This window comes from Lepidochelys olivacea, assembly GCF_965140295.1.
Source record: "Lepidochelys olivacea isolate rLepOli2 genome assembly, chromosome: 7".
Taxonomy (NCBI): Eukaryota; Metazoa; Chordata; order Testudines; family Cheloniidae; genus Lepidochelys; species Lepidochelys olivacea.
In genome coordinates, this window is record NC_140417.1 from 18180891 (window position 1) to 18204449 (window position 23559).

Sequence of the window (23559 nt, forward strand, 5' to 3'; positions counted from 1 at the left end):
CTAGAAACAAAAGCATTCCATACAATCTAGATATACTTGTAGTTTGTGCATGAAGCATTGTTTTCTCCAAGGTTTCCTTCGTATGCTTTTTTTTTTTTTCTTTCACTGTTCCTCTCTTTTCTTCAAGTTGAATTTATCAAATTTTATTTACCAAAAAAAAAAAAAAATCTTTTAACAAATACTCCATGCCATAACCAAGATCGCGTGAATTACATAGCAAGAAAAGTGTATTGGTGTAATACTTCACTGCCTACGTAAACCAAAGAGTAAAAGCCTGGCCACACTGAAGTTTTGTCATTGACTTTAATGGAGCCAGAAGTTCACCCCAAGTTTTTGCCTTAACTAAAGCTTTTGAACACATTCAGCATACACGTACCAGCACCCTGATCTTGTAAGCATTTATGCACATCCTTAAACTGAACCATGTGCATGGTACCTCTGAAGCCAATGGGACTTACTCACATGCTTCAAGTTAATCATCCGGAGTACGGTGTCCACACTACAAGAAGGATGTGAAAAAATTGGAAAGAGTCCAGCGGAGAGCAACAAAAATTATTAGGGACTGGAGCACATGATTTATGAGGAGCGGCTGAGGGAACTGGGATTATTTAGTCTGCAGAAGAGAAGAGAAGGGATTTGACAGCTGCTTTCAACTACCTGAAAGGGAGCTGTTCTCAGTGGTAGCAGATGACAGAACAAGAAGCAATGGTCTCAAGTTGCAATGGGGGAGGTTTAGGTTGGATATTAGGAAAAACTCTTCCCTAAGACAGTGGTGAAGCACTGGAATGGGTTACGTAGGAAGGTGGTGGAATCTCCTTTCCTAGAGGTTTTTAAGGTCAGGCTTGACAAAGCCCTGGCTGGGATGATTTGGTTGGGGATTGGTCCTGCTTTGAGCAGGGGGTTGGACTAGATGACCTCCTAAGGTCCCTTCCAACCCTGATAGTCTATGATTCTATGTGCATACATAGTTTCAGGATCAGGACCAAAATCCTTACTCAGTCAAAACTCTCTTGATGCCAATGGGGCATTATTGCTGAATAAGGACATATTGGAAGGCCTTAAACAAACCTGGAGCCAAACAGAAATCAATGGAACTGCTTCCATGAGTAATACTTTCTTACTTGAGTAAGGCCAGCCCAGGTAGCTTTTACTCTGTGCTATCCCTGTGGTGAAACTCCTCAAAAGTCAATGGAGCTGTACCCACTTATACCAGGGTTGAATTTGGCTCGTCAGCTTCAGTAAGTCTACTCAGCTTTCAGGACAAGCCCCTCAGTTATTATTCAGTCGTTATGCAAAACCTCCATTGACTTGAACACGTGAAGGATTCAAGATCTGGTCCATTGACTTGAACTCCATTAAGCTATCCATTCCGAACTGTGCTTTTGACTACAGCAGTTCTTTTCTTATTCCTGCCCCAGTTAAATAAAGAATTCAACACACACACACACACACACACATATATGTATACATATATCAACCCCGGTCGCCTCCCCACCATATTCTTAATCACAGCTTCTTTACAAATACATATTGAAGATGGTCAGAGTGAAGTAGTGATGTAGTCCATGGAGTGCTGGGACAGTTCTCAGGCTGTGGACGGCTGAGTGAAGCTCTTCTGACTTGAGCTCTTGCAACTCAGGACAAATGTGGAGGAGTTGCTTTTTTTGCTGATGCTCAGGTCACATCCTTGCCTGGATTTTAAATAATGTGTGGAGCAGCAGAGGAACCGGTGTATAAGGTCGTGGAAGAGATGGCCTGTGAAAAGCATGTAGATCCACGGGTTGCAACAGCTGTTTAAACTTGCTAGGAGCATGGCGATGATAAATGGGGATGCTGCAAGGTAGAAAGCATAGCAGGAAAACAACGTGAAAATGCCATTTGGTGATCTTTAGGCATAGGCAAGAAAACCTGGGCGCGTCCAGTGAGAAGAAATTGTGGCTTTTGGAGATCCTGATCCCAGAATCCACCTACATCCTCCCCAACATCCTGGCCTGACTCCCATGTCCCCAGTTGATCAACACACAAATTTGTGGGCCCAACTCTCACTGATTTAATGCTACCATGAGAAACCAATGGGATTTCCCCCAAAACCCTTCCATAGTCCAGTGCAAAACAAACTATTTCCCTTTAAGCAAAAATAGCTCGAATGCTGCAAGTGGTAAAAAGAAATTGTGAAAAAACAGGGAAAATAAATCAACTTATGTTTAAGACACATTGTTTTTAAGTCTTCCCTGGGATAGAAGCCAATTTTTTTCCAATCTCAGTGAATTTCTTGCTCTTTATTTTGTGTTATGCTGAAAAGCAGAGATACACCACTACTCAGCTGCTTGATACCCACTTGCCATTGTCTGATTAGGAAGTGAATAAGCTCTAAAGAAGCTGTCATAGCAAAGAGATAGCTGCTTCCTTGCTTTTTGCATCTTTCTACCTATCTTTTCCCCTACTAGCCAATTTAGAAATTACCAGCCATTTTGTGTGCTCAGGCTGTAGCCTGAAAAGGCCTAGATTGCATTTCTAGATCATCAAGGCCATCCGTTCAGATAGCATTTGCTCACATTCAAGCAACCTAATTAGAGAGACTCTCTTTTAGAATGTGAAAAAGCTGTCATTTTTCTTTGACATTTAATTGAACATTTTCATACTCAAAGCTTTGCCATTGGAAATTATGGTTATTTCAAATTTATGTAATGAGGTCTAATTGCATAACCACGATTCTTCAATGAACAGTTAAATCAGGGAGTGGGGGGCAAAGCGGATGCAGGTGTCATTGTACTGGACTCGTATGCATCTGATTAATTGTCAGTATTGCAAGCATGCAGAATACATGGCTTTCCACCCACAAGTGAGGTTTGTACACTGAAAACACAAGATGAGTGAAGTCTGCCAGTTCAAGAGTGCAGGTTTTTTTCAGGGGGCCCTTTGACAATTATTTTTTAAATGGGGTTCACGCACAGGCATGTTGCTATAAATTACCTACAATGGCTTTCATAATTCGTTGGTCTTCCATCTTAATAATATGCCCATACCAAGAAAGACGCTGAAACCAAATCTGTGCCAATGGAGGCAGTCAGTGTGTTCGGCTACGAATAGCCTCATTGCTGATCTTGCCCTGCCACTTAATATGGAGCAGCTGACAATGATGATGAGAGTAAAAATACACCACTCTTCGGTCTTCCTCAGCATGACTTACAAAGCATGTTTACCAAGGAATGCTGCTACATGGTCAGGGATCAATAAAATCACCAGCCATGGACAGGGGTGCCAGAACAAGGCGGGTCAGCGGGCTATGACCCCACCACTTTTTACCTGCTTTAAGGGTGAGCGACGTGGGGGGGGGAGGGGACATAGAGCGAGTGGGGAGTGGGGCCTTGGGGAAGAGGCAGGATGAGAATCGGATTTTGCGGGGTGGGGCCATGGTTCAGGCACCGGTGGCCCCCTCCACTTATAGAGAGCTTCTGGTGTTCCTGGTTACTGAACATCCAGCCAGACAGTCTTCAGGACATAGCTATAGATTGATCTGGATCTGCAAGGAGGCTACATCCCTGTGGGATTTATTTTGAGAAAGACGAGAACCTACTGTGGCTGAAAGTCATTTAACTCTTATGGGGCCTCATCCAAAGCCCAGTGAAGTTAGTGGAAGTCCTTAGATAAGGCCAACAAAGCCCAAGTAGGATGAAATCTACTGCCCAGCACAAGGCCTGAATATGGGACTGCATAGTAATTCAGTCTCCTTGCTCATTCACCCCTTGGCTTTTGTGCTAGATTGGCAACAAGGTTGGGGGCAGGCTCCTCTTTTTGTAAAGGAAACACCAAACAGAAATGGAAATTTAAAAAAAAACTAGCTAAAGAGTCACTCTCTGACAGGTGTTTTCTACTCTGCTTAATAACATTTCACTACCACTGTCTTCAGTTATGACCTGGGTTGAACCTAAGTCCAATCAGTTCAACGTTTGATCAGACCTTCCTCAGCACCCATAGCAACTGCATGCCAAAATCATCAAGCAACAGCTAACGGGCATCTAGCCACACACCTCCCTGCCATGGAGTTGCACCCCAGCTTTAACGTATTCCCTCAGCACGGTGCATGGCTCTTTTGGCTAGGTAAAAATGCAGCTTGAGGGGGGGCCTGATACTGTGAGGAACTGAGCACCTTCCACTCCCAACAGTAGAGCTGATCAAAAGTTTTGGGGAGACGTGTTCTCAAAAAGCTGTTGAAAACCGAGGCAGTTTGGTGTCATTCCAAAGTTTTCACAACTTTTTTCCATTTCTCCATGGAAAATATTTTAAATGAAAAATTTCATATTGAATTTTTGGTTCCTTTACCCCCTTTTCTCACTTTTTATCCCCCCCCCTTCTTTGGGGAACAAAGTAACACAAAGGGAGGAGTGGAGGGAAAATGTTTTTTTTTCCCCTGTTGGTTACTTGGGGTTGGGGGGGAGGAAAAATGGGAAAATTTCCCACCATTCTGAACCAAAGAAAATTTGGCGGGGAAAATGTTCAGAAAATTGTGTTTCAAATTTTAATCCAAAAGTGAAAAGGTTTGTCGGCCATGACATTTTGGCAAGAAATTTCAGCATCATAGCAACTCCATTGTTTAACAAAAAAAAATTATTGTAAAAAAAATGTTGATCAGGTCTACATAGTAGGTATTGACAGTGCTCGACACCCTGTGAATATCTTAGTACATTCCAGGGATCGGCAACCGTTGGCACGCAGCCCCTCAGGGAAAGCCGCTGGGAAGCCGGGATGGTTTGTTTACCTGCAGCGTCTGCAGGTTCGGCCGATTGCAGCTCCCACTGGCCGCGGTTCGCCGCTCCAGGCCAATGGGGGCTGCGGGAAGAGGTGCGGGCCCAGGGACGTGCTGGTCACTGCTTCCCGCAGCCCCCATTGGCTTGAAACGACAAACCGTGGCCAATGGGAGCTGCGATTGGCCGAACCTGTGGACGCTGCAGGTAAACAAACTGTCCCGGCTTGCCAGCGGTTTTCCCTGATGTGTCGCATGCCAAAGGTTACTGATCCCTGGAATATTCATTCATTTATAAGTGATATAAAGGTCCTCTGGCAAATGAATATCAGGGGACCTGAGCTACAAATATGCTTTAGGAAAGTAGAGGAGGGCCTTGGTCACAAAACAACAAGGCTGCTTCAAGCACATGGAAATCAGTAGCACTGCCTCTGGAAAATCCTTTGGCCAAAAGGCAGTGCCATTTATAGCCACACATGCAAAATCAAAGGGGAATGAGCTCTCGCAGAGAAAGGCACAAATTGATCAGAGGTAGAGTTCCATTACCTTGGCTAGGATCTGAGGAAGCTTTGTCAATGAACATGGATTAGAAAAACCCCACACATTTCACAACTATCAACATGAGCGGCCGCGTAACTTCACTGGATATCTGTTTATAACTGAGATCCTTCCTCTATTTCTTTTTGCCTCCATAAAAATCAAATTTTTCTTTTCAACTTAAAAGAAAAAAGTTCACAGTTCACCTTTAACCAAGACATATATAAGTCTTGCCCTTGTGATGTCTAGTCCAAGTGGTCACAAGTTAAAGGATGTGTTAAAAGACAGCCAGAGGGAATTGCTTATGGGCTCCAAGCACAAGGGATAAGCTCCATCAGCTTCCTGGAACCACTGGTTAGACTCCAGCCATGGCTCAGGGGCCTCTGCAACCTTCTGAAGTAGTTAAGTTGAGCTGAGTTTCATGGAGCTTACTGTGTGGCTTAAAGCTTACTTAAAAGTTGATGTCCCCTCCCTTTTGCATGAATGTTAAAGATCTCACAACGTTTTTTCTAAGAGTTCAGATTTGCATCTTGGTCCTTGGCCAAAATTTCCGCTTCCCTCACTGTTATGTAGAATACCCTCCACTCCAGAAGTGGGTGCATTCTAGTAGGCCCCGATTCAGCAAAGCAATTAAGCAACAGGTAGGGAAGTGCTTTGGGCTCTTTGATGTGAAAGGCAGTATCTACAGGTAAATTATTATTGATTATCATTAATTATTTACTGGTATGAAGTGTTAAAGGTAGCCCAATATGTAAGGGCTTTAGTATCCCAATATTAATGGGCCCACTGTACTGGAGACATACTTGTAATTCATTCTTATTGCACTCCAGATTAGGAGTGAAAATACGATGTTGATTAGTTTAAAATGAGTGAGTGATGCTGCTGAGGGGAATGTCCCAATATCCTGACAAATATGATGCAATTTGCTGAGTTGCAGCTTCATATCCATTTACTGATCTTTACACATTTACAACTGTTTTCTTTGATATAAAGATTAATATGTCAGATATACTGCATATTAGCTGTAAGGTTTTTCTGTAGGGAAAGAAAGTGATGATGTGTGATTTGAATGACACCCTAAACTGATTCAGATGCTGTCTGTTCTGATCTGCCGTGGTATAACGCCAACATACGTTTACCCAGACCATTTCTAGCATCAACAAAAGGGAACATCTGCTGCCAGAACAGAAAATATTCATGTCATGAAAATGGCTGAAACATTCCAAAGCATTATGAATTGTTTGTACTGAGCAATGTAGGAAAAAGTTCTCCACAATGAACTGACTGCAGCTGTATGAGCCGGGACTGTGCTCATACTTCAAACTGAAATAGACAAAGGAGAATTGGGAGGTTTTGTCACTCCATCAATATAGCACAGCATTGGGACTAAGGAGACCTTGGTCATATGCCCAGCTCTGCTATTGGACTCCTAAGTGATCTTGGGCAAGTCACTTCACTGCTCTGTGCCTCAGTTTCCCCATCTATAGAATGAGGATTATAATATTTGCCTCCTTTGTAAACCACTTTGAGCTCTAATGATAAAAAGTGCTAGATAAGAAATAGATATTCATTATTATTATTAACTGTAGGGTACAGTCTAGTCAGGGAATGGGTGAAATCTCTATGAATCTATTCCATCTCTTATTTCTATTTACTTAGTAGCTCTCCCAAGCTAAGTGGGGCTGGGCCCAGCCAGTACTTAGATGACAGATCTGCACGTATGGCAAGAAATGTTGGTGGGTCTGTAGTTCCCTTGTTCTCTCTCACTCACAGCTGACTCAGTGTTCCCACAACTGAGAATGATGTTGAGCAATCAGCAACATGGGAAGGGGCACTAAGCTGCTGCTATGGGTCCTGTCTTTCAGGTACAACACAAAACCCCGGTCCATCATATAAGGAGGCAAGTGGCATGAAACAGGCATTTTCTGAAGGGCATGGAGCAAGAAGAACTGTGTTGGACCTAGACCAAATCTCCCATACCCAGATCTCCTTCCTGAACGTTGGGGAAATTAATGTTTTCCCATCTGGGCCAATTCTCTCTTTCTGAAAAGGACCAGGCTAATCCCCCAAGATCTAACCCCCCCGAAATGGTGAACATTTTCTGGAGCATAAAGTTACTCAGATGTTGAAGTGTTTGCTTACTTTTTACTACAGCCCCATTTAAATATAGATTAAGACATAGGACACACCACACAAGCCTATGAAACGTTTAAAAATTACACTATATGGTGTAACCACAACAAGAGATTCAAACAGATGAATATTTTAAAAACACATATAACTGCTTTTGGAAATTCCCTGGCAAATATTTCTAGCCAGTGGGACTCCCAGGAGGAAGATGCAACCATGAAAAAGGACTCAAAGCTGTGATCTGAGTAGAGCGGGGTGTCATAACACTAAGTGATGTAAATCACAGAAAAATATAGTAAGGAGGAGAGTGCATAGTCCCAGGCTGTGAAGTTAGCAAATAATATGGGTCGGGCAACATATGTATGTGTGTGTGGAGGTGGGGGTGTATTTCGAGAACATCCTTATTTCACTTGTTCTTTTTTGAAATGAAGTCAATAGGACTCCTCATGTGTGGATAGTTTCTCATGTTCCTAAATGTTTGCAGGATCAGACCCCAAATTAGTAATGTATTAAACTAGCAAAGGACCTTTTAATTTCTTTCTTTAGGGCCCAGTCTTTCATTCCTTACACACTCCAAACTTCCACACCATAGGGAGTTGGGTCTGTTCAAGTGATGCAGGCTCAGGACCCTTTTAAGCCTCATGACCAATGCAATAAGACACAGCAAAGCATAGCACACACAGCAGTTGCAGAGGAGCCAAACAGATTGCTTTGATATTCATTCCTATTTACTCTACCAAATTATCAGCAAGGTACTGGAGGGAAGAGCATTGTTTGTTTAATTCAGTGTAAAGGGAAGTCAGTTGAGTTAGCAACAGAGACCCCTGAAAAGTAAAAGAAAATTCTAAACTCTTGCCTTAGATTGTAAACTCCTTGGGGCAGGGACTCTCTCTTTTTTCTGTGTTTATATAGTGCCTAGCACAATGGGGTCCTGATCCATGACTGGGGCTCCAAGGTGCTAACACAACACAAATAATTAATAATAATAATAATAATTGATAAAGTATTTAATCTTCACATAGGAGAACTGCACCATGATGAAAGGAAAATCTGACTTCAGAGGAAAAGGTTCTCCAACTTCCCTCTGGAGAACAAAGGCAGAGATTTTGACCTTGGGCATTATAGCTGGATCTTATTTATCAAGAACGTGCAATTAATATCCACTCTACCATTCATACTGGACAAGTTTCTAAACAAAGTAGTCCAGTCACATCCTATAGGTGGCAATATAACTCCATACGTGGCAGCCTGCTCATCTCAATAGGTTTCAGCATCATGCAAAATGACAAAGAAATGTTTTGCTTCCACGACAAAATTAAAAGTACGCTTCCCCTTCCATAGAGAGGCACCAAGGGGAAACACTATAAGGTGACAGTGACCGGCTTACATCAATTTAGAGTAACATTGCATACCCCCTCACTGTTTACATACAGTGCAAAACACACTCAGAGAAGCAGTTGAGGATTTTTCCTCTTCCAAGACCAATAACTCATTATATGTTTGATAATTTCTCAGACAGACTTTTCAAACAGACTGCAAGTTTTGGAGCCCTGGAGTCAATTTGCACGTGGACAATTTAGGATTAATTTGGAAAACATTTGACATTTGTTTGTTTGTGGCCCTTTCCAGATCCCATGATGATGGCTTGCCACATGGCGGCTGATAAACATTTTATTCATTAAGAAACAGCGCATCATGCTGCCTTTTTAAACATGTTTCCTTCCCCCAAACATCTGGCCCAATTGTGTGTTCAAGCAGTGGGCTTTGCTTGCTGTTTGTTGACTTCTGCAATTGCGTACATCATGAAAACCTTGCCAGCTATTTGTGACGTATTCCCTTTCTTTTACTCTTATGCCCCAGAAACCCGGGGACATTGTGCAATGGCACACAGCTCCGTTACATTTTGATTGATTGTTACACCTCTCTGCACACGTCTCTTGAATCCTTCCTTCCAATGAGCTACACTCCACAAAGAGGCAAAAATCCAGAAAACGGTGCACAGAACTGCAGAGACAAAACATATGGCAAAACAGACACCTAACCCTTTGGAGCCTAATTCATTCTCAAATAGATACCAGCTAGAACAGGCATTGGCAGCCTTTGGCACGTGGCAAGTCAGGGAAATCCGCTGGCCGGCCGGGATGGTTTGTTTACCTGCAGCATCCACAGGTGCAGCCGATCGCAGATCCCACTGGTCGTGGTTCATCATTCCAGGCCAGTGGGGGCTGCGGGAAGTGGCGCAGGCTGAGGGATGTGTTGGCCACCGCTTCCCGCAGCCCCCATTGGCCTGGAACGGCAAACCACGGCCAGTGGGAGCTGCGATCAGCCGAACCAGCAGACGCTGAAGGTAAACAAACCATCCCAGCCGGCCAGCGGATTTCCCTGACACGCTGCATGCCAAAGGTTTCCGATCCCTGAGCTAGAATCTGGGTAATTTCCAAGGACCTGGGGGAAACCACTAGGGGGTACTATGCGAGAGAGCAGGTAGATTTTTAGAATCCGTTGGAGGTGAGCATGTGTTGGGTTTGCTGAGTCTGTCCCACCCCACCACCATTTCCTGGTGAAAGCCTTACCTCTACCTTCAGCTCCTGCTGTGCCCCCCTCCCCCATTCCTCTTTGCTGACTTTCCAAACTGCTCTATCCGATTTAGACGCAGCAGTAGCAAGGGAAAGGGGCATGAATCAGGAGCTGAGACTAGTGACTAAGAAGTACCCCAAAGGTTCTCTATAGAGAGACTGCAGCCAAGTAGGTTGGAAGCATGAATTACTCTACTCACCCAGCAGTGCTGTTTCAACTGCTGGGACTCGGCAGAGAGTTCAGAAGGGGGGGTCTTATTTTGTTTAAGGGAGAAAGCAGAGTGAAAAGGGAGGCAAGGTGCTTGCTTTGTGGTGGAAACGTTATATCCACTGGGTTCAAAGTATCCCAGACAGCTAGGTAATGAATCAGTTATGTGTGCTGGGTGCTGTGTCCCCCTTGAGTTACTGCCCCTCATTAAGGCTAAGAGCCTACTACTGCTGCCAGCTAAGGGAGTTATTCCTTTAGCTCAAGTGGTAGAAATGTATGCTTTGGAGAAGGCAGTCACAGGTTCAATTCACAATTTTGACCCTGCTAAGTGTTACTACCATTCACTGTTCCTCATCTAACTCACAAGAGGTTTTCCCCCTGTGCCATTAGATCCTATTATATATTGGATGCTTTTGCTAAAATAACATCCTTTGCTGTAGACATAAAACCTGGCTCCCAGGCCCGATGTGTGAATGAAGGCAAAGCATGTTAATAACTCATCCTGGTTAAAGCATGCTTCTTCTCAGGTAAAGCACCACAGTACTGATCATTTGACAGAGTGCATGAGAATGAGTGGCACAAGCAGGCAGGCTTGGAAAGCAACGTGTAAGCAATCGTCCGTTCTGAATTTGAGTCACAATCTACAATTCTATCCTGTTCTGAAAGGGAGCTCACCAACGTGACAGAGAGTTTTGTTTGCGAGGGTGGCATTAGCAAACCCTTCTTAGCAGATGTTTAAAATAAAATGAAAGGAAACAAGGACCCTTCTTATCCCATTAGACAGCTACAAAGCAGATGTAATTACTAGTGTGAAAAACCAAGATGAAATGCGGTGAGCAGCTGGGCAGGACAAAGTTCCCATGGGATAATCCCTCCACCAGCAATAAGGAGAGTAGAGAGAAGACAGAAGAGCTGCAGATACATACATTGAGGCATAGCCTCTGTTTCAGATTTACTGGGGACATATAAAAATCTCCCATGGGGGGGGGGGAGGGTTCCGTTTTTACACAAAGTAATTTATCATTGAAATGAGCTTGCCCAAAGGAGGGAGAGGAGCATCTTGTGTGAAGGCAGGAGCTGCATTGCCCTATGGACAGCTATGAAGTCAGCTACCAAGGAGCAGGCTCTTCTCCAGTGTCCAGCATTAGAGTGTCCACTTAGCAGTTATTTTTCCATCATGTTTATTTTACACCCCCCAAACCAAGCAAAGGTGCTAGCCCTCAGCGAGGACTCTGGCCAGGCCGAGTTTCTGTTGATCTGTTGAAAAACTGCAGTTCCCAAGATATATTTCTTTCACTCTCCCCTACCTCAAAAAAGGACTGACACGATTTTCCTCAAACTTTCCAACTCCATTTTAGAGCACAGAGTGAGTATAGGAAGGGTCAGCCCGAAGGGGAAAGTGGTTTTGAAAGTACTGAGAAAACAGGGAGTTGTAATGGACTTTATTGCCTGTTATCAGCCTTAGCTACTGCAGCGTTCCTGTATGAAAAATGGCACTTCATCCTTTGAAAAATGTTTTATTTCCAACTAACTAATAAATCATTGGAACATTAAGGGAAATGCGCTGCCTACAGCCAGCATCAAAGAGCATCGCAGTGAGTGTAGAGAATGGAGAGGAGAGAGAAAGGGAGGGGAGGGAAGAAAGGGAAGAAGGAAGAAAAAAAGAACAGAGTAAAAATGAGAGGAGAGGAGAGAGAAGAAAGGGGCATTGAAAAGGAAGAGAAGATGCTGGGGAATGTGAGAACGAGATATCAAACCAGCTGGTTTCAGGGTTTCTCAACCCTCCCCCCCCCGCCCCCGCCACTGAGAGCCGATGCTCTGTGCTGTTGATACATTTAACGTTATTCATGGCCAGTACCTGATATTTTTAAAAACCCAGCACTCAGTAGTATATGCCTGCAAAGCACCACAGAAATTAATGGGAAAGCCATCTCTAGGCATTATTATTAATGAAGCTTGATGCCTGTAAATGACCTTGAATTTACACTACGAAGAAGGTGCCCAGTACAGGTGAGCGGGGGACAAATATTCTGTTTTGCAGCAAATTCTGAGGTTTGTATGTTTGTTCCACATTGGAATGACAACCAAACCTCTCAAACGATTTGTTTGCAAAAACAGATTTGTGTTGGAACATCCAGCTTTGCACTGAAACCGGAGCTTTTCTGTTTAGGAAAGGGGTGGAATGCTGATTAAGGCCCTGGCCTAAGGTGCGGCAGACCCATTTTCAAGTCCCTTGACTGCCCGATTCAGAGCAGAGTTTTTCAGATTTTTACAAATCAGGCGATGCTGAGACTTGAACCTGAGTCTCTCTGTTAGTGCCCTAATCACCAGGCCATAAAGTGTGAGAGAGTCTCTCCCTGTCTCCCTGCTTAAAACATCATCCAAACCAGTGCATCTCCTCAAAATGCTTCAGCTTCGGCTAAATGAAATGTCTCCAGAAAGGTTCCATGTGCCTAGCCCGAGGGCTCCCCAGGTCCCCAGCCTGGCTCCCTGACACACCTAACCCTGCAGGGTGCCATTTCAGCAGACATGCTCAAGCAGCTATAGCTATGCCCTGCTGACAGACAAAAGAGGAAAGTGCACATTGTGTGCAACTGAGAATTGCCTTGGCAAACAGGGAGGGAAACTGTTTTCCAGGTTTCAGTTCAAGACCCCAAGGACCTGATTCTAGTTCCTTATCCCCCAGAAAGCCAGGAGTGACTCCAATGAAATGTCAAAACTGCATGCCTTGGATCAGATGCAAGTCATCAGTTTTTCTCCTTTCAGCACCTAGTGAGTCTTGATTCAGACTGAAATCTCTCTACCGCCCCCATCACCTCTGGAATGGTTGTTTTGAAGCCTACTGATGTATTAATTATTAGTCACCAACACTAACTATTACATACAAATATATATTTTCTATATATGAAATGAGGGAGAACTTTACCTTCTTTGGGAGCATTCTTGTCCCACACAGACCACATCTGCACAAAGAAAAAAGGAGTCCAGCACACTATGAAAGCTAAGACTATGATGAAGGTCATTTTGACTGTCCGGATCTTGGCTTTAGAAATTAGCTTGATGCTGCTGACCCTGGAGAGGGCTGCCCCGCTGGAGGACAGGTTTATGTTGGTCTCGTGGGCTGTTTTTAACTTCACGTTCTGCCAGATTTTGAAGCTGATCAAGCCATAGCAGACGCTCAGCATCAGCACAGGGATAATGTAAACCGTCAGCGTTATCCAGGTGATATATGCTTTGGCTCCCCAGGGCTGGATGAAATCTGCCCAGCAATCATACACCCCATTGCCCACATCCCGCAGGGAAAATATGTGGATCTGGGGGATGCTGACCAGCAGGCATAGCAGCCAGGTGAGGAGGACAGATACACGGTCAGACCTCCTGTGCAATGACCTCAGGGGCTGACAGATGGCCAGGCACCGGTCCAGGGACATCAGCAGAAGCATGTAGGTGGAAGCAAACATCCCCACCACCTGCAAGTACTTGACCAGCCGGCAGAGGAAATCCGGCCCATAGAACCTGAAGGTGATGTCCCAGATGAGTTGGGGCAGAACCTGGAAAATGGCCACCACCAGGTCAGCGATGCTCAGGTGCTTCATAAAATAGTACATGCGGGAGTGCTTGTGCCGGGTGGTGTGGATGGCCAGCAGCACGCACAGGTTGCCAGTCAGAGCAAGGAAGAGGATGAGGCAGAGCACCGTCACCTCCACCTTGGCCATGTCCTCATTCCTCTTCAGGGGATCAGTGGTGCTGTTGACCCCATAAGTCTGGTTCTCAAGGCTCAGGCTGCAGTTGATCAGTGAGCCATTGATAGTCCAAAGGTCGGTCCCTTCCAGGGACAGCTTCTCCATGGCCAGCCCCTTCCCATGCAGCACTTTGCACCAACAAGGGTTTCGGTGGGGGTCTCCTGTGCAGTGTCTCCCCTTCACAGCCTCCCCTTGCAGGAGACCATGGTTTTCAGCTCTTCTCTCCTGCCTCTGGAACTCCCCTTCCCCCTATTTCTTTTCTCGTCTCTTCCCAAGTTTTGATTCCTTTCCCTCTCTGTTGGTTTCAGTAGTGGTGACCGCTGGCCTGGGTGCTTGTCCTCTCTTCCTTCCGGATGAGCCAAGGGGAGCCAGTCTCAGTGCTCCTGAGGCAGAGATAGTCCTATCATCCAAATCCACCTTGTCCCCTCCGAAGGCACTTGGCGTGTCCTCCTCAAACAGAAACAAATCAAGGGAGGGCACATTACAAGCAAACCAATATCACTGTCCCATCTCAGTAGCAATATCTCTCCCTCCCCATCCCCTTCAGAGCCACTGCAGGGCCTTCCCAGAGCATTGCTTTTTTCCTACTGAAATCTACATTTCAAGGACCTCTCAATCATTTCCCCCTCATTCACTTCACAGCAATAACCAGCCAGGAGAGTAGGACACAGAATTCCCTCACCCACTTGCTGTGAGTTTTTCCATCTTCATGTGAAATAGCCACAAGCAGAGCTGGGGACGTGAACCAATCAAAAATACTGCTAACAGAACAGATCAAAATCCTTCTTACCTTCTTACCGCTACCTCCTTTGGCAGCTCCCAGCTTTCCTCCTTGAAGTTGCTGTTTTCTGCTTAAAACACAAGACCAAGGAGTTGCTTTCTCAGAAGAGTTCAGGAGAGAAGCCCCCACTGTGAGACTGTCTGGCTGCTCCACAACTTTGCTCTCAAATGAATCCAGATGGCGAGAAAGCAGGGAAGTGGGGGAGGAGGAAAGGAGACTGGAGTCAGCCCTTCAGGAGTCACTCATTATGGATCAAGTATGCTGCTGCTGGGGTCGATACATACTGTACAATTGCTTCATTTATAGTTCTATCCCCTAGGTGGCGAAAGAGGCCACTACTTCACCTGCTCATCTAAAGAATAGCTTACAGAATTGGGAACTGGGTGCTGATTTCAGTTACAGTGGCATAAATCTGGAGCAACTGCTCTGGGTGTTAGGCTGGATTTACAATGTGGGTAACAAAGGCATTAAAGTAAAAGTTAACATTTCCCTCTTTAGTTATAGTTGCTCTGTCTTGTGCTACATTTTAATCAGTTATAAAATAAGGTTATTTCCCTCTCTCCCCAGTCCCCCCCCAAGGTGTATTTAATTGTTTAGCACAGTGGAACACATCAGAATGTATTATATCTGGGCACACTGTCTTCCAGATAAGCGGTAAAAACAGTTTTAAGTAAATGATCAAATAAAATAATGAATAACATTGGCTGTAACATTTTCCCTGTTATGCAGAGCCCTGGATTGATTGATCCTCACAGAAGCACCCCTGTGACATACGTAAATCATGTGCTCCTCCTTTTACATATACATACCGGTATATGTAAATAGCATCCATGCAATGGAGTTGCCCCAAAAAATAATGCTCCAGGTTAAACACAAGTCAGCTGCGGTGTGTAACTTTATTTATCTGCTTTAAACTGTTTGTTTCAAACGATGCCTTGAATGTTTTTGTTGCTTTACTCTTGTTTCTGTCTCTGGCTATCTTTGTTAACTAGGTGTCAGAATTGCTCCCCAGACTTTGGATGTCTGGCAACAGTGAAAAGCATACGGGGAAACTGGAAGTGAAGAGGAGCTGTTGTTTTCTTGAAGTAAAAAATTAGGGTTGTGGTGAAACCTTTGACAAGTACCCCATCTGTTACAACAGGCAGGAGCTGCAGATTAACTATCCTCTTTTGTGTTGATAATCAGACAACATAAATGAATGTCAAACACTAATGAAAAATGCATTTCATAACTACACTGTTTACTGAATATGGGGATAGAGGGTACACTACGGCTCTGGGGGATTTATGGTTGCTTTAGAAGCAGATTGCAGTTCAGCTCCCAGAACGGTTGTTTCTGGGTTTCTTTCATTTACTCTGATCTGCAACCACAAGAGGTAGAGTACCAAGTTTAAACATGGAGCTAAGGTCTGGACTATTTGACAATATTATTCAAAAAAATTAAAAACTGGGACCCTTTCGAGCAAGATTTTTAGAGTACTAACTTGCTGCTACAAAATAAGAATGAACACTTTCTTTTTTAATATCTGCTGGCATCACCACTGCTAGCTTCTGTCTCAATATGAATACTTCACAGAATGGAGGGTTTTTTTCCTCCAGCAAATTACAGCCAGATTTTTAAATATATTTAGCTATCCAGGTGCTTTTGAAACTCCCACTAGATTCCTATCTGCATCTTTAGGCACCTAAATACCTTTAAAAATCCATCCCATAGGCCCAAATCCTCCAAGACATGTAGGAACCTCACTCCCTTTGATGATCTGGAGTTTGTAAAAGCTATCAGAGATGTTGTTTTGCTCAAAGTGAATGCTAATGACACTTGTTCAAAGTTTCTTGCTGAACTCATCTAGACACTCATTTCTTCTAACTTCTACAGCCTCTTCCCTCCAAGCACTGTTCATTACACTGAATACTCATTCCACGGGATTGCTTTTTCCTGATAAAAACATAGTGATTTCTATTTAGAATACACCTAGAATAAACATTTTGTAGTTATCTTACAAAGAAAATGTTTTGGTGGCCTTTAAGTCCTGAGAGATGTAGAAATTCTAAGTGGGCTAGTACTTTGGCATGCTTTTCCCTTATGTTCTTCCTCCTTATGCAATAATCTCTCTGGCATCATTGAAGAGAGTGTTGTGAGAACCACGCACAATGTTTTTTACACTGTTCTTCCTTTTTCAGGAGAGTTTTGTAAAGAGGAAATGACATTGGATGAAATCTTGATGTCAATGGGACTTTTGCCATTGACTTCAGTGGGTTCAGGATTTCATCACATGTGTTTTGCTGCTTTAGCATTATTTGCAAGATATCATAGAATCATAGAATATCAGGGTTGGAAGGGACCTCAGGAGATCATCTAGTCCAACCCCCTGCTCAAAGCAGGACCAATCCCCAATTTTTGCCCCAGATCCCTAAATGGCCCCCTCAAGGATTGAACTCACAACCCTGGGTTTAGCAGGCCAATGCTCAAACCACTGAGCTATCCCTCCCCCCATGCTGGCAATCATTGGCTGGTGATGGGATGTGGGTCATTCCAGAATTTATCTAACATTCCTTTGTGTTCTAGTCTAGTTTATTGCACAACATTTTCCTGTTGGAGGAAAGGTAATTGCATGCTTCCTAGGATTGCATTTTGGGAGGTAAAACACAGCATGATGAGTTTTCATTGTCTCCTTTTCAAATAGCAGTTCCTGATCAGTTTTATTTGTGCTGCTTATTTGCCAGGTAGGGAAATGAGGGACCTTTCTTTGTTGGTGGTGAGGAGGGGGAAGTTAAGACATTGCTAATATAGTCAAAACATTCCAATGGCATCATGCAGTGGTGAGCCCAAGATTGATTATACATGCAAAACACAACCATGTAGTTCATATGAAGAGCAAATTTGGGGTTCGAACTCTGCTTCCTGAACAGAAAGCACAGAAGTTTCATTCTTAACAGGCCATCATAAAGGTACCAGCATTTCAGCGGTAGGTGAGTGGGCCAGGCCGCTATGGGCCAGATTGTGACCTTTCCTGTGTGCCCATAAAGTGCCCCCTTACTCCTTCATTCTAGAGGAGACCAGCCTCTCCATGGAGCTGCTACTCCTCCTCCCATGAATGTGGGTGGATCCAGGTTTCTTCCTCCCCAAGGTACCAACCAGCATATCTGAGCCAACCAGGTATAGATCTGACAGATTATTTTTACCTGGAACCAGACTGTGACTGAGTCTGCTCCTGGGGCAGCGTAACAACATGGTGCCCCTCACACAGGGCTTGTGGCAAAGCCACACGCTAGCTCTACATACACTAGGAGCCCAGATTCTATGGTGATGAGGAGCATATAAGTGAGATAAATTGATATATAGACACACAGGACCAGAGTCTGTTGCCGAGTACCCCCATGATAATGGAGGCAATGAAGACACTCAAGATTTACATCCACATAGCTGAGATGAGGATCTGGCCCCCACAAACATGCTTTGGGCTCCTCCAGGATATACATATGTAAGCAGCTGTGATTAATGGAGGGAACAGCTGGAAGAGAAAACTGTGTTTCAAAGTCATTAAGTGACCAAATGACGGGTGTTATCTTCAAGCCAATGAAAGATAATGCGCTGATCACAGAGGTAATGGGCTCAGGCCTCCCTAGTACAAAATCTAAGAACACTTCTATAACTCCAAAGTGCAATCAGCTGATGGGCTGGAATTAGACAATAACAACTGGGAAAATTCATAAAGGGAACCAGATGGGGAGCACACACAAGGAATCAGAGGTGCCAACTTTCTCATTTCCCTGGGGGTGCTCCACCCACACTCCACCCCTTTGCCCAACCCCCCCCCCCGCCTCTTCCTGCTCTGTTTTGCTCCACCTCTTCCTTCCCCCACTCCTCCCTTGCCTCCCCCTCTCCCCCACCTCCTACATGCTGCTGAACAGCTGATCACCGGCAGGTAGGCGGGAGGCGCTGGGGGTTGCAGAGGAGCTGATCGGTGGGGCTGCTAGTGGGTGCTGAGCACCCGCTATTTTTTTCCCATGGGTGCTCCAGCCCCGGAGCGCCCACGGAGTCTGCGCCTATGCAAGGAATATGTTAAAGAAGATTCCACAAAGGGTAGAGGTGCATAAAACAAGAGCAAAACAACTTCACCTCCAGCTAACAGGGGAAAGGAAGAATCTGCTTCAGTGGGCAGATTAGTCCATAATTATCCACTCAGGGGTTTCTGACTCCTGAGTCTGAAGCAGCTGGTCCTGGCCACAGCCCTGGACAGGATACTGAACCAGATGGACCCCCAGATTGGGCAATTCCTATTCTCCTAACAGCCAGTGGCTCTTTGTGCTAGGCACTGTACAAACTTATGGCAAGATAGAGAATAAGCTACTCAGGACAAGGACTCTAAGTATATAACACATAAAGGTGGGAGGGGAAACTGAGGCATAGAGAAGGGCTGTGACTTGCCTAAGGTCACATAATAAGATAGTGGCAGAGCCAGGAACAGAACCCAAGTCTGCTGAGGCCCAGTCCAGTGTCCTAGCCATTGAAACACACTACCTCTCAGAGGCTGTGATGGACACACATTATTTATAAATGCCAAAACAAATAAAGTATCCCCTTGATGGAAAGTCTAACATGAATCTAATCTCAGAGCAGTAATTCAGGAAAGCGTCAGGATGGAATTATTAGACTTATTAGATCCAGCGAGCACCCAAGCTAGCACCTGGATTGCGTGTTTCTCCCTACATCTATGTCTTTTCAGTATGTTCATGGCTGGGGATTGCGGCAGGGCCTCCAGTTAGGCCTGCTCACACAATAATTCTCCTTTTCACAGTGGAATTTCAGCTACCTGAGCCTGTCTCAGAGCTACTTTGTACTCCCTGGGGTTTTTGAGCCTGTTAAATCCCTAATTATGTGAGGTCCACCTCTTCTGTACGTCATGTGATAACAACTCCATTTGAGCCAGAGCAGTCTGGGGATAGCTGCATTCGATTTAACAAGCAGTGACAGTTCAGGCATGAAAATAAAAAAGAAATCTCTGTAGCACTATCATGATCCGTAAACCAGGCTCCTGTCAACACCGTGTGCCACCAGCACAGAATTACTTTCTTCCTGTGCGTGATCAACCGGTGCTCCTCCACTGCTTTCAAATATCCAACGCGGAGCAGAGCTTCAACTCCGGGCTGAAAACACAGCATGTTTATTCCTCGTGTGATGGAGGGAGAGAGGGGGCATACTCATATTTCATAATCAGTCTCCTTGCCCTTAACCTTGCCCTTAATCATTTTCTAACCTTTTCCCTGCCCCAGCCAGCTCATTGGTTTGGACTGACTTGAGGGAAGCTCTGCATGAGGGCAGGAGTCCGCATGCACATGGAGCCAAATTCAGGGTCAGGATTTGCGTTGTTGTCCTTTCCCAGCACCCTTAATAGGTCACTTGTCCTCTTAGCCAGTCAGCCCTGCAGCCTGGGGATACTGATCAAGATTGTCTCTTGGCTCAGAGATGAGGGTGTGTGGGTGAGCTGTGTTAAGGGTCGATTGCAGGTCCCTGCTTCTCAGGGCCAGCCTCAACCACACTACAACTTACAGCTGTAAATTGCACTTAATGGATCCTATGCCAATGGAGGACTGGCATCATGCAGCCCCTCCTTGTGCTCACCTGATTCTAGCATGTCCCCTACACCCAGGTGTAGAGGAGTCATCCTGCACTAAGCAGAGTTCCCTTTTGCCAAAGGAATTCTCTGCTGCTGGGCATCTGTAGCCAGATTAGCCCAGCAGGAAGTATCAAAATGCATCAAGGAATTCTGATCTCATTCCAACCCAGCTAGAAGTAGGTCCCCACAGTCTCATCTCACAAGAGTTAGAGCAAATCCCAGGCTTTTCACAGACCGTAAAAGGTTCAGATGGTTTGAATCAGCATCCAAGCTTTTGTGTGTTTATTACCAGAACTCAAATACACTTCCAGACATGTGAGGTTCACTCATCATTAAGTCTTGGCATTAAAAGGAGAAAGTTTATTTTTCCCTTTTCCGCTTCTCGGGTAGTAGCAAGAACACAGTGTACCCCTTCCAACAGGAAGAGGATGCAAAGGTCCCAATTCTCAGAGTCAGCCAAGATCTACTTGGCATAGGATCCATTGCTAAGTGGCGTGAAGGTAGTTTTATCTCAACTTTGCAGCAGCTCAGCCCTGGGATCAGACCCTGTTTAGTAGCCATGGATTGCCAGAGCACAGAGATGCTTTGAGACGCTCAGAGTTTAAAGATAACAGAGATTGTGCATGGCCTGAAATTTACGGAGGAACCAGCCACATTCAGTACTAGGACTTCTGTTGTTAGACTCTGAGATGGGCATTGTTGCTGACTGCTATAGTCTGCCCAACTGATTTCCCCCTTTCACCGGATTACACTCCCTGGCCAGGATCTGTACTGGGTGAGTAGTGCCACCAAGAGATTCCCACCACTCCCATTGACTCCTCAGCTCACTGCTTAAGGTGGCTTCATGGTCACTTGACAGTGCCAAGGAGTCACTAAATGGGAAAGTCTCTGAATTACTACAGCGAATTCTATCCCACATGTCTGACTGGTGGGTCTTTCCCACCTGCTCAGGGTCTAACTGATCACCATATTTGGGGTCGGGAAGGAATTTCCCCCCAGGTCAGATTGGCAGAGACCCTGGGTGGCTTTCACCTTCCTCTGCAGTATGGGGCATGGGTCACTTACAGTTTTAAACAATATAAATGGTGGATTCTCTGTAACTTGAAGTCTTTAAATCATGATTTGAGGACTTCAGTAACTCAGCCAGAGGTTAGGGGGTCAATTACAGGAGTAGGGTGAGGTTCTGTGGCCTGCAATATACAAGCAATCAGACTAGATGATCACAACGGTCCCTTCTGACCTTAAAGTCTAGCAGACTACAGAAACTGACCAGGATTTGAGGGACATTTTTTCCCCTTTCCACCTCTAGGAAAATTGTCAATTAATTAGTCTTACTTCAATAGCACAGACTGATGTGTAATGAGGGACAGCATTTATTTAAGCAAGAAGAGTCCCGTACCTCTTGTTTTAATAACAAATACTGTGCTTCAGATTAGAAGATGGAAAAGCCCCATCAAGTCATCCAGTCAATGCAGGATGGTTTCCTCTAGCATATTTTTTTTAGAGTTTTCTCCAGTCCAGTTTTTAAAGTCTCAAGTAATGGGGCTTCCATCATTCTGCCTGGGGATGCTACTCCAGCAGATTTTGCATTTCTGACATTTCCCCAGATATTCACTCTTATCATGTGAAAAATCAAGGCAGGTCTGTAGAGATCCCCAAGCTGTTACCCAGCTGTGATGGATCCTCAGGAAATTTTGTGGAACTATTTGTTTGCCTCAGACCAGTTCACAAGAAAACACCACCACGGTTGCTGTTGATCCGGCACCTTTAACAAGCAGTTGAATAATGACCAGAAAATGGGGGATGGCATGTATAGGAAGAGGGTGGTATCTGCTAGTGGCATTCACCCTGGTTTATGAATAACCAGAAAACCCATCAGAGCTGCAGTATGGAAGTAACTAGGTCCACCATGTGTATGTACTGTATATTTACTACACTGTTTCTGTGTGCAATTTCTTCATGTTGCATAAAGAGCAAAAGACCCAACAAGCAGGAGATCACAGACATTTTTGTGATTTCCCTCCCGCCCCTCCCATTTTTTGCTTAAGTGTTGTTTCACAGGAAAATTCCCCATCAACTCTAACAGCCACTAAATTCAATCAAAATAAACTCTCTCCACAAATGCCAGCTGTCATAATAATTAATTGCACTGGGGGCATATAAAAGTTAGTTTTGAGTAAATGAAGATGAGAGGGAAATATGTAAACCATACAGCGTACAGACAATTCATTTAATAGGATTTCTTCTTGTTCGGAGATTTAGAAGGCAAATATCAAGGCATCAGCCCTTCACCACTCAGCCAATAACCTTGACGCCAGCCTAAGAAAGGGAGATGAGCTACAGTAAAGGGACTGGTGTGAAGGAAAAGGATCCTGTTACATTCTGTGAATGAAAAACACATTTCGCTATTATTTCTGGTGGTATTGAATCTGTTAGAGAGTTTACCCGCCTGAACTGTAAATACAATACAATTGGACCTGGGTGAAATCCAAACAGTTTATTTTTAATCATGTTTGCTCAGTCCCGCTTTATGTTTGGTATAGAAGAACAAACAGATTTGATTTGGGATCTTTGGTTAATATTTTAAAAGAATCCAAGTTTGGGGCTCTTTAAATTAGGGGCTGTCATACATGCATGAAAGGCAGATATAAAGTTTCATCAGCTGATTCTGTTCTGGCTAGGACACCAAAGTTATGGCATGAATTACAGAGTATGAAATGTAATGCTGATTTCATTAAAAATCAGCTCAGTAAAAATGGCTTAGGTAATTGTAGATAGAACCTGATTGTGAGTGCTTAGAATTAATGATACAAGAGATTGGGTACATGCAGACTGAAATTTACCAAGGAACAAGTTACATTCACTGCTAAGAGTGGCTATTGGATTCTGACATTGTCACAGTTGCTGAATGCCAGAGTCTACACAGCCCCAGCAGTTAAAGGATGATCAAGTGCATCGATTCATGACATAAAAAGGCTCCCTCTAAAAGTTTCTAATGGTCGGTTTCTTTTATTTTCTCTGATGGAAAAGACATTGCTGCAAATAACAGAAATCCTCACTTTAGGGCATCTCAGCTCATTGAACAACATTTAACTGTGAACAGACTGAGTCAAAAGTTATGTTTGATTGTGCTCTTTTCTGCCTAGGATCTTAAACCAAATTTTGGCCTGGTGTAAGCAAGTGCAATTCCAATCCCGCAACTGACATCCCAGTCTTTCAGTCC

General features: G+C 44.4%; 1 protein-coding gene across 2 annotated transcripts; it reads right to left on the reverse strand.

Moving 5' to 3' along the window:
• Positions 1 to 187: 187 nt before the first annotated feature.
• OXTR (oxytocin receptor) lies at positions 188 to 14881 on the reverse strand. 2 transcript variants are annotated; one of them, XM_084634574.1, is made up of 3 exons: positions 14729 to 14881; positions 13122 to 14385; positions 188 to 1833 (listed from the first exon to the last, which is right to left on the reverse strand). In XM_084634574.1, exons 2-3 carry the CDS (start codon positions 14041 to 14043, stop codon positions 1586 to 1588), a joined length of 1170 nt encoding a protein of 389 aa, XP_084490700.1. In that variant the 5' UTR covers positions 14044 to 14385; positions 14729 to 14881; the 3' UTR covers positions 188 to 1585. The 2 variants fall into 2 exon arrangements, with proteins under 2 accessions (XP_084490700.1, XP_084490699.1); XM_084634573.1 differs by having other exon boundaries at positions 13122 to 14388.
• Positions 14882 to 23559: the final 8678 nt, after the last annotated feature.